The sequence below is a fragment of the Garra rufa genome, chromosome 6, assembly GCF_049309525.1.
Source record: "Garra rufa chromosome 6, GarRuf1.0, whole genome shotgun sequence".
In the NCBI taxonomy this organism is placed as follows: Eukaryota; Metazoa; Chordata; class Actinopteri; order Cypriniformes; family Cyprinidae; genus Garra; species Garra rufa.
Genome location: NC_133366.1, coordinates 48,521,132 through 48,533,204, shown reverse-complemented (window position 1 = coordinate 48,533,204; position 12,073 = coordinate 48,521,132). Strand labels below are relative to the sequence as shown.

The 12,073-nt window shown below is 30.9% G+C and overlaps 1 protein-coding gene across 4 annotated transcripts in view; it reads left to right on the top strand.

Annotated features, from left to right (window-relative positions):
* The window catches only part of hecw2b (HECT, C2 and WW domain containing E3 ubiquitin protein ligase 2b), a 41,769-nt gene extending 33,493 nt beyond the window's left edge, over positions 1 to 8,276 (top strand). For all 4 annotated transcript variants that reach the window (XM_073841948.1, XM_073841947.1, XM_073841946.1 and 1 more), the window contains 6 exons: positions 1,447 to 1,576; positions 1,655 to 1,801; positions 4,774 to 4,888; positions 5,079 to 5,164; positions 5,257 to 5,369; positions 7,020 to 8,276. In XM_073841948.1, the coding sequence (XP_073698049.1) occupies positions 1,447 to 1,576; positions 1,655 to 1,801; positions 4,774 to 4,888; positions 5,079 to 5,164; positions 5,257 to 5,369; positions 7,020 to 7,131 (703 nt within the window). In that variant the 3' untranslated portion in view covers positions 7,132 to 8,276. The remainder of the gene's footprint in view (positions 1 to 1,446; positions 1,577 to 1,654; positions 1,802 to 4,773; positions 4,889 to 5,078; positions 5,165 to 5,256; positions 5,370 to 7,019) is intronic.
* The last annotated feature ends 3,797 nt before the right edge of the window (positions 8,277 to 12,073 follow it).

Here is a 12,073-nt window from a genome sequence, read left to right as displayed (position 1 = left end):
ATAATATAGTTACAAAATAAAACAAAAATCTGTATAATTAAAAATTCTAAAATTGACATACGTAGAGTACAATTATAATTCTAAAATATAAAATTCATATGTGTGCTCATGTTAATATCATTTAGTAATATAATTTAATAAGTTTTAATTTTTTAAATGTATAATAATAATATAAAAATAATATTAGTGAAGTTACAGCTATATAAAATCTTGAAAAAAAGTGTTATGTTTAAGTGTTTTATACATTATTTATATAAATATATATATATATATATATATATATATATATATATATATATATATATATATATATATATATATATATATATATATATATATAGACATTAATAATAATAAATAACAAAAACCTGTATAATAAAAAATTCTAAAATTGACAGATGTGGAGTAAAATTATAATTCTAAAATAAAAAATTCATATGTGTGCTCATGTTAATATAATTTAGTAATATCATTTAATATTTAATTTTTACAATGTATAATAATAATAATATAAAAATAATAAAAGTGAAGTTATATAAAATCTTGAAAAGTATTACAATATTAATACATATAGTATTTCTTGATGCTAAAAGTTATAGTCATTACCAAATCATAAGATGATTATGATTTTTGAAGGCTCAATTACATAATTATTTCACATAATTATGATTTTTGAAGAGTCAATGTTTAAATGTCATTGTAATCAAATTATGTTTGCTTTTCATATATATATATTTTTTTATCATTATATGATTAGAATACCTGCTTCAACCAAGAAAAGCAAGGAACAGGAACAAATACAAAGTAAAGAACAAAATATGAAAAATAAAATAAATAAAGAATAATACAATTCAGTCATTATTACTCATTTTTGAGTCCCTTCTTTTAGTTTTCAGTGTCTTAATTCTGAAATTTCATCCCTGCTAATTTTTCTTGGCTTTTTAACCTTTAATTAGCATCTCTGTTTATATTAATACTAACTAACATTTCTTTAAGAGATCTTAGGTGCTTGAACTAGACTTTAGACACTCTGTTTCCTAGATCACAGCCATCATTCTAGTTTATATGTGACTACAAAACCAGTCATAATGGTCTCTTTTTTTAAAATTGAGATTTATACGTTATCTGAGTGCTGAATAAATAAGCTTTCCATTAATGTATGGTTTGGATGTATGGATAGGAAAATATTTGGCTATGATACAACTATTTAAAAATCTTTAATCTCAGGGTGCAAAAAAAAAAAAATAGAAATATTGAGAAAATCACCTTTAAATTTTTAAAATGACGTTCTTAGCAATGCATATTACTAATAAAAATTACATTTTGATACAATTTTTGGCATAAAAGATGGATGTAATGTATCGATGGCTACAAATATAGCCGTGCTACTTATGACTGGTTTTGTGGTCCAGGGTCAAATGTGTCTTTATTGATACCTGTGTGTAGTCCGTGTGATCTGAGTGACCTGGAGTACCTCGATGAGGAGTTTCATCAGAGTCTTCAGTGGATGAAGGACAATGACATAGAGGACATGCTGGACCTGACCTTCACCGTCAACGAGGAAGTGTTCGGACAAGTCAGTGTCTGACTATTTATGTATACGAACAGTCTGTAAGCTTGTCCAACCTCTTACAGAAGCATATGTGTGTGTTAGATCACAGAGCGGGAGCTGAAGCCTGGCGGTGCAAATATCCCTGTGTCAGAGAAGAATAAGAAGGAGTACATCGAGCGCATGGTGAAGTGGCGTATAGAGCGGGGTGTCGTCCAACAGACGGAGAGTCTAGTGCGAGGCTTTTATGAGGTACTGAAATCCAATCAGCACTCCAGTAGCTTTCAGTCACATAAAAACATGCCCTGTAGAGTTGCCCTGAGATATTCCAGAATGCTTTTTATTGGATTTCTGTTTGATAGGTTTGGGTCGTGGTACAATTTTGGTTTCAAGTGCTTTCGTTTGCTTTAATAGAGCAAGACGTCTTGCTTGTCATTTCAAAGTTTGGGGTCTGAACAATTTTTAAAAAAGTTTTTTTAAAAGAATTATTACTTTTTATTCAGCAAGGATGCATTCAATTGCTCAAAAGTGACAATAAAGACATTTTATAATGTTAAAAAATTCTATTTCAAATAAATGCTGTTCTTTCAAGCTTTCTACTCATTAAAGAATCATGAAAATGAAAATGCATTATTTCTACAACAATGTTTTTTATACATTGACGATAATAATAAATGTTTCTTGAACAGCAAATCAGCATATTTAAATGATTTCTGAAGGATCATGTGAAACTGAAGACTGAAGTAATGATGCTGAAAATGCAGCTTTGATCACAGGAATAAATTACTTTGTACAGTATATTAAAATAGAAAACAGCTATTTTAAATTGTAATATTATTTCACAATACTACTGTTTTTACTGTATTTTTGAACAGCACCTATTAGGAAAAAAACTATAAAATTCACACATGTGACTCTGGACCACAAAACCCAGGTATATTTGTAGCAATAGCCAACAATACATTGTTTGGGTCAAAATGATCGATTTTTCTTTTATGCCAAAAATCGTTAGTATATTAAGTAAAGATCATGTTCCATTAAGATATTTTGTACATTTCCTACTGTAAATATATCAAAACTTAATTTTGTTTAGTAATATGCACTGCTAAGAACTTAATTTGAACAACTTTAAAGGTGATTTTCTCAATATTTCGATTTTTTGCACCCTCAGATTCTGGATTTTCAAATAGTCCTATCCTAACAAACTATACAAACTATAACTATACTTATTTATTCAGCTTTCAGATGAAGTATAAATCTCAATTTCAAAAAACTGACCCTTATAACTGGTTTTGTGGTCACGTATGAGTATATATTTTAAATGTTTAGTTAACTATATCTTTTAAATGTTAAGTTTTAAATATTGTTAGTTAATATAATTTATTAATGTAGTTTAATAATATTACATTTTTAAATTCTATATATATATATATATATTTTTTTTTTAAGTAGGTCAGTTTTTAAATGTCAGTGTGGTTAATCAAATCAAGTTAGTTTTTAATTAAAAAATTATTTCAGTACCCCTGGCCATTATATGATTATAATGCCTGCTTCCTTCATTAAAATAATCTTAAAGAAACAGGAACATAAATAAAAATTAAATCATTTTTTTTTTCACTCTCATGTACTGTTGTTTTTTTATTTGTGGAACATGATGTAATTTTAAAAAGTCTTCTTATAGATTTTTTCTCTTAATTCTGTGACTTTTTAATGCTTTAATTAGCATCACTGACAAAGCATCAAGTCAGCCAATGAGAAAGAAAATGTATTTTTAAAAATCCTAAATTATTTAGTGTAACCTTGAATGAAATGAGAAAGAAGATGAATTAATTAATACAGTATGGTAGGTTTAATGTATGATTGATGAGTTTCATTTCTGAAATATCTTCAGGTGCGTCTACTTATACTTGTACCCAACAGGAATACAGGTTTCCATTTATACACTACCAGTCAAAAGATTTGTAATGTTGTTTTTTAAAAGAAGCCTGCATTTATTTGATCCAAAGTACAGCAAAATCCGTAGAATTTTGAAATATTTTTACTATTTAAAAAACATATTATTTTATTTGAATATGTTTTAAAATCTAATTTATTCCTGTGATTTCAAAGCTGTATTTTTAGCATCATTACTCCAGTCACATGATCCTACAGAAATCATTCTAATATTCTGATTTGCTGCTCAAAAAACATTTATTATTATTATGTTGAAAACAGCTGAGTTGATTTTCTTTTTCAGGTTTCTTTGATGAATAAAAAGTTCAGAAGAACAGCATTTATCTGAAATGGAAGTATTTTCTAACATTATAAATGTTATTATCAGCACTTTATATAAATTTGAAGCATCCTTGCTGAATGAAAGTATTAATTTTCTATAATTTCTTGACCAAAAAAAAAAAAAAAAAAAAATCAGCACATTAGAAAGATTTCTGAAGGATCATGTGACACTGAAGACTGAAGTAATGATGCTGAAAAGTTAGCTTTGATCACAGGAATAAAATACATTTTAAAATATATTCAAATAGATTGTAATATTATTTCGCAATATTATTGTTTTTACTGTATTGTAGATAAAAAAAGCGTAAAAGACATCCTTCAAAAACTTAAAAAATCTTACTGACCTCAGACTTTTGAACAGAAGTTATTTGAAAAAAAAAAACTATAAAACTCACATACAGTATGTTTATTAATTTTAAAAGTGAACTGTATATAAATATAGTAAATATAGTTAGTTAATATTATTGAATAATGTAATTTAATAATGTTACATTTAAAATTCAAGTAGTTTTACAGCGTTACAACTACATAAAATGTTTAGAAATCATTTAAAAAAATTCTAAACGCTGAAGGTTGTTGAAAACAGCTGAGTAAATAATAATAAATATTGATGATAATAATAATAATTATAATAATAATAAAACATGTTTCTTGAACAGCAAATCAGCATATTAGAATGATTTCTGAAGGATCATGTGACACTGAAGACTGGAGTAATGATGCTGAAAATACAGCTTTGATCACAGGAATAAATGACATTTTAAATAGTAAAAATATTTCAAAATTTTACAGTTTTTGCTTTTTGCTTTTTTTTTTTTTTTGGAAATGCAGGTTTGGTGAGCATTAGAGACTTATTTAAAAAACATTAAAAATCTTACTGTTCACATCATATTTTATAAGGCTGGCACTGAGCTGGAAGCAGATGTTTTACGGCTGTGTATTGACTGTAGGTTGTAGATGCACGGCTGGTGTCTGTGTTTGATGCACGAGAGCTGGAGCTGGTGATTGCTGGGACGGCGGAGATCGATCTGGGAGACTGGAGGAACAACACAGAGTACAGAGGAGGTAACGATAGTCTTGACAGGTTCACTTCACTAATTCATTACCATAATCGTAGATTCCAAAACATGGTATCTGATCTGATTTATGAGCGAAATATTATCCGTCAGATAGACTGTGGGCTTTTACAGCGTCTCCTAGCCCTACAGGTCACATTTGGAGTTTATTGGGACAAGTTTATTGGTTTTCCTTCCAGGTTACCATGACAACCACATCGTGATTCGCTGGTTCTGGGCGGCAGTGGAGCGATTCAACAATGAGCAGAGACTGAGGTTGCTGCAAGTGAGTGATGAAAGAGAAACACAAGCTCTTTTTATAAGACAGAGTATGGTGTGTGTGCTTGACCTGTGGATGAAATGTCTCTGTTGTCTCAGTTTGTGACAGGGACGTCCAGTATCCCTTATGAGGGCTTCGCCTCTCTCAGGGGCAGCAACGGGCCGCGCCGCTTCTGTGTGGAGAAATGGGGGAAAATCACGTCTCTGCCCAGGTAACATGCCTCTTAATTCAAGGTCCTGTTTAGAAAAGTTTTGAACGTTATTTTATCATTAGAATGCATTTCTTTGTTTGATGCCCACTACAAAAAAATAAAATAAAAATAAATTAATAAAAAAGAATTAGTAGCAATTTACTAAAATAAATTTAGGGGAGTATCTATAGAAATATATAAAAGTCTTTTTTTATCTTCTGCTTATCAAGGCTGTATTTATTTGATCAAAAATACAATAAAAACAGTAATATTGTGAAATATTTTTTACAATTTTAAATAACTCTTTTCTATTTTAATGCATGTTGAAGTGTAATTTATTTCTGTGATTAAAGCTGAATTTCCAGCTTCATTACGCCAGTCCTCAGGGTCACACGATCCTTTAGAAATCACTCTAATATGCTGATTTTGCTTATAAAATATGTATTATTATTATTTATTAATGTTGCAAACAGTTGAGCTACTTTTAAAAAAATTTGTAGATACTGTGATCCATTTTTCAGGATTTTTTTGAAGAACAGAAGTTCAAAAGAATATCATTTATTTGAAATATAATTTTCACTAAATTATAAATTTGCCATTTTAATTCATTGAATGCACCATTGCTAAATAAAAGTATTAATTTCTTTCTTTTTATTTTTTTCCTAAATATTTAATTTAATTTAATTTTATTTTTTTAACTAAATCTTTTTTTTTTTACTTTTTTAACAGTATTTTTTATGCATTTGTTTATAATGTATATTTTTTGATGAACTGAAGTTAAAAAATATTATTTATTTAAAATATAATTTCTAAAATTATAAATGTCTTTTAATCAATTTAATGCATCCTTGCTAAAGTTATATAGAATATAATTTATTTAACATTTATTTAAAATATAATTTTTTTATAACATTATAAATGTCTTTACCCTCACTTTTGATAAATTTAATGCATCCTTGCTAAGAAAAAGTATTAATTTCTTTCTTCTTCATTTCAAAATAATTAAATTAAATTAAATTAAATTAAATTACGTTTTGAAAAACTGACCAAACATTTAACAGTAGTTTATATGCATCTGTTTGTTTATTTTTTGTTAAAAAGTTAGTTTTTTAAATAGTTCAAAAGAATATAATTTATATAGTAGTATAATTTTTTGTAATGTTGTAAATGTCTTTACGCTAAATATTACTTTCTTTATTCTTCATTTTTTTCAAAATAATTAAATTAAATTTAAAATATATATATATGTATGTATGTATTTATAACCTGGGTTCATACTTGGTTGAATTTTGAATTTTTGCTGAATTTAGGAGCAAAAAACCCTGAAAAAAAACCCTAAAATTAAATAAAATTAAAAAAATAAAATAAAAATCACAAAATAAAATCGTTGTGTGCTAAAAAAGTGTCCAGTGTTATATATTAAACATTTACCACAAATTCCCACATAAATAAAAATAACATATATTACAATTTTACAATCTAACCCCCCAAAAAAATCACGGTTCATGTTTAGTGTAGTTCAATAATAGCAGATTTGTCCCAAACAACCCATTTTCCCCACAATCGTCATTGCTTACGTGATCCACAAGATGGCACATTCATAAAACAGCCGCTTAAAAATAGTTTGGATGCAAATACTAATAGTTTTCGCATGTTTATTTGTGATTGCAGAGCTCACACGTGTTTCAATCGTCTGGACCTCCCCCCGTACCCCTCGTTCTCCATGCTGTACGAGAAGATGCTGACGGCAGTAGAGGAGACCAGCACTTTCGGTTTGGAGTGAATGTTGATTTTTGCACTTTTTGAGCTGCTCAAACATACTTCATTTCCACGAGCCGTCAGGAGGAGCAAAGGAAGTAACAACTAAACAGACACCAGAAGCACTTAGAAGACGTATATTTTGTACACCGTATCACTTAAAAATAGTTCCTCGGACAGAAACGAAATCAGTCAGTCACTGGATTTGATGTCGTCCGAACTGTTTCTCAGCTCTGGGAGAATCGAGGATGAGGTGACCAGCCAAATGCAAAGCTGAGTTGATAACTGATCAAAATGAGGAATGAAACAATCCCAAAGGACTTTGATATTCTCACACACTTTTTATCTGTAAAAAAAACGACTTTTCTACGAAGCAGCGTGAATGAACGAACATTGTGTTGTGAAAGCTTTTTCTGATCGCCTCAAACGCTCTCACACACATGACAGTGCTGCCCTATATTGAATTGAAATGTATGTTTTCTCTTCTTTTTATCATATTTATATGTTAAGCCTATCTTATATGTTTGTTTCAACACCGTACGCTGTCCAATAGCTGTCCTGTCACATTTGTGACGCTTTTGAATGATTCCAGTTGTTTATATACTCTCACAAGCGATGTTTTCAAAGGGCATGTTACACTTACATCATGAATGTGACCACTATGTGCAACTGATAAAAAAATCAACAACAGAAAATGATTTTTTTGGACTTTATAGGCCTTTCTGTTGTCCTCGGATAACACCGCTTTATTTCTGATGACATTTGAAAAAGGAAAGTGGTTAGAAACCCACTGAATGAAGCTATAGAAGTCAATATGAAATTAAAACAGACTCTATTATGGTATAACATGTTGACTTTATTATTATTTCCATATCCCTTTATAGCTTTTGTTTGACATTAATGTTTGCTGATGCAAACACAGCTTTTCTTTAATCTTTTCCCCCCTGATTTCTTGTATGATCTGCAACTGGAATATCAAGCCCATGAAAGCATATCAATACATTCCAGACTTTTCCATTTGCGTTAACTCGACTCAGCCTTTATGAAACACTGCCGTGGCTGCGGGACGCTGGATTGAACTCTAGTTCTGAATGTTTTGTAATCTGAATTTTGTGTAAGAAACTAATATCACTTCCAGTGAAAACTGGTGTAGTTGAAACTGCCATGGGGCTTTATGAGGTCCGTCAAATTTTGAGGAAAAAACACGAGCATATCATTTATTGTCAATTCGATTATGGCTGGCTATATCATTAATACAAACCAGACAGATCTGCGTCTTTTTGTATTGAGGCTATTGCAGTGCCGTGCTGATACTTGTGCTGAATGTACCAAAGGTTTAGGGCTGCCGTAGACTGTCCCAACCCTCTTTTGTCCACGTTTTGTTTGATTAAAAAAAGGGGGAAAAATTCTACAAATTTTAAAAGCCCCAATTTTTCTCCTTATTTGACTTTTTAGAGCTTTTTCACGATGATGTTTTACACAATGTTAAAAAAGACATATACAATGGGGAAACAATTGTTTTTTTTGTTGTTGTTGTTTGAAGATCAAAATGTATTACCGAATATATATGTATGTATGGTTTATCTGGAGATTTAATGGAATAGTTCAGCTAAAAAGAAAATTTGTGACCCTGGACTGCCAAAAATACATTGTATGGGTCAAAATTAATTCTTTTGACAAAAATCATTAGGATGTTTAGTAAAGATCATTTTCCATGAAGATATTTTGTACATTTCCTATTGAAATATATCAAAACTTAATTTTTGATTAGTAATATGCATTGCTAAGAACTTCATTTAGACATCTTTATTTTTCGATTGTTTTTGCAACGTCAGATTCCATATTTTCAAATAGTTGTATCTCATCCAAATATTATCCTACCCTAACAGACCATACATGATACATCACCACAAAAAGCTTATTTACTTAGCTTTCACGTGATGTATAAATGTCATTAAAAAAACTGACCCTTATGACTGGTTTTGTGGTCCAGGGTCTTATTTCTGTTATTTATTTAACCTCTTGCCTTTCCAAACACATGTATAAAAGCAGCATAAAAGTCCTGTGGATTTGAGAATTGAGAAAATGATCAGAATTTTCATTTTGGCTGAACTGTTTCTTTAAATGAAACCAGAGGCTTCAGACTGCGATCACACTAAGTTCTGCTTTTCTGCTGGTGTTTGTTACTAGAAAGCTGCTGCTTTTGACTTTCTGTACCACTTCAATTTTGCACCGTTCACTTGCTCTGCAACAGCTGACTGTTGATTGGATAACAGCTTTCAGAGCTCCACATTTTTCTCTTTTTTTTTGTTTTGTTTGTTTCAGCACAGATGATTGTATAAAGCTGTTTATCTCACTGAAAATGCCTCAGAGTCTTGATTCCACATCCAGATGGGTTGTTATTGTTTTTTGGTCTTGTTTTGATTGTTCTTTTATATTCAGATTAGTCAAATTGATGAAAATTCCATGCCTTTTAGTTTTATGTCAATGTAGTTTATTTAGGTTTATTTTGTAGATTTTTAATTGTTATTGACACATTTTGTCTGAACCCATTTACAGTAAATGCAAAGGTTTGTCATATACAGTTAAGGTCAAAAGTTTACATGCACCTTGCAAAATAAGTTTTTTTTAAATTTAGTACTGACCTGAATAAGATATTTCACATAAAATATGTTCAAAAAGATTATAAAAATGACCTTTCAAAAGTTAACATACACCTGATTCTTAATGCTGTGCTGTTACCTAATGATCCTTAATGTTTTTTTGTTTTTTTTAGTGACAGTTCATGAGTCCCTTGTTTGTCCTGAACAGTACAAACTGCTCGCTGTTCTTCAGAAAAATCTTTCAGGTCCCACAAATTCTTTGGTTTTTCAGCATTTATGTGTATTTGAACACTTTCAAACAATGACTGTATGATTATAAGATCCATCTTTTCACACTGAGGACAACTGAGGGACTCATATGCAACTATTACAGAAGGTTCAAACACTCACTGATGCTTCAGAAGAAAACAATGCATTAAAAGCCAGGGGTGAGAACTTTTGAACAGAACGATTTTGATTTTGTAGATGTACATTTTTATTTTTCTGCCTAAATATAATATTTTTTTTCATTTAGTACTGCCCTTCAGAAGCTACAGAAGATACTTACATGTTTCCCAGAAGACAAAATAAGTGAAATTTACCCAGATCTTCGAATTTCAAAAGTTTTCACCCCCTAGCTCTTCATGCGTTTTCTTCTGTAATAGTTGCATATGAGTCTCTCAGTTGTCCTTAGTGTAAAAAGTTGGATCTTATAATCATACAGTCATTGTTTGAAAGGGTTCAAATACACAAAAATGCAGAAAAAAACAGAATTTGTGGGACCTAAAGGATTTTTCTGAAGAACAGCAGGCAGTTTAACTGTTCAGGACAAACAAGGGACACATGAACAACTATCTCTAAACAAAAAAAAAAAAAAAAAAAAAAAAAAAAAAAAAAACAGCTGTGGATCATTCAGGTAACAAAACTGTATGTAAACTTTTGAACAGGGTCATTTTTATAAATTCAATTTATCTTTAAGTATTATTTATCTTGTGGACTATACAGTATGTAAATATATTTTATGTGAAATAGCTTATTCAGGTCAATACTAAATAAAAAATAACAGATTCTGCAAGGTGTATGTAAACTTTTATCATAAATTTCCTATTAATGAACACTTTTGCTTACTAAACTGTTAAATAAATAAACTAATTTTCAAACTAACAGACATTACATTATTTTTTGTGTCACAGTTGCGAACAATGACACATTGTTTTCTGCAAACATGAGCCAAAGCAACCTTGTTATTAATAAATCAACAATAGACTGTTTAAATATTAAACGCACAAAATTCTGCATTACGATTTATGATAAATGTACATTTCCTTTTTTATAGATCTTGCAAAAGGAACTAGAATTACGTGCTATTTACAGCAGCCATGCTAAAATATTCATATGAAATCAAAACAATACATCACGAACCTTGTTTCGATATTTTAAAGGAACTAAATATAAATATTCATAAGTCACTTGACGTTGCATGCGTGTCCATTTGTGAACAGCAGATGGCAGACCACCCATACGGTTTTGTTTCAGACAGGTTTTCTTCTGCTGCCAAAACAGCATCAGAGACTTTCAAATGTCCATCTAATCTCAAATGTTTATTAACCTCTGAATCTCGCCGAGAGAAAGCTCAAAGCCGCTTTATTATAGCCTAAGTCTACGCTGCACAAATGATTTCAGATTTCAGTCAGTCTGACAATATGGCAGTCAGCAAGATGAATGAAAATAGATGCTAATTAGCACCTTCCACTGTAAAGCGCACACATCCAGCAGTGGGAGAGAAGCGCGTCTTTGCCGCATGAAAGAGCGTGCTGATGCGGGTGCTAGAAGCGCTCGCGCCGCACAATCACACGGGCCTTGATTGCTGGCTGTGTGAACGCCGGGCCCACCGCCTCTGTTCAATGAGGCAGTATTTTCAGGGTCCCTTAGAAACCTATTTCAGCTGTTTTATCTGTTCAGTAGTGCTTTGCTGACACTACCCATAAACCCTTGTGCTTTTAGTGTGACATGGACCATGCTCTATTTGTGTGTGTGTGTGTGTGTGTGTGTGTAAAGTGAGTGGGGGTGACCCTGAGCTGTAACAGCTGGTGTGTAGGATCCCATGGGACCTGATAACTCATCCGATATATAATAATAAATCAGGAAGGTTAGGCTTTTTCTGCACAAAAAAACTGCGGTAAATGCACGCGCTGGTATTGATGCATCAGATGCGTGTGCACAGATTCACAATCATTGACAGTTTTGACTTGTCATTTCGTGCACTCCAATATCGCACAAATGTGCACGTACGGATGCACGCGCACAGACACACAGACATATTGAGTTATTGACCTCGAGGGAGTAAAGAAAAGCTCTGGAAGATTCCCTGCGAATCATTTTGCT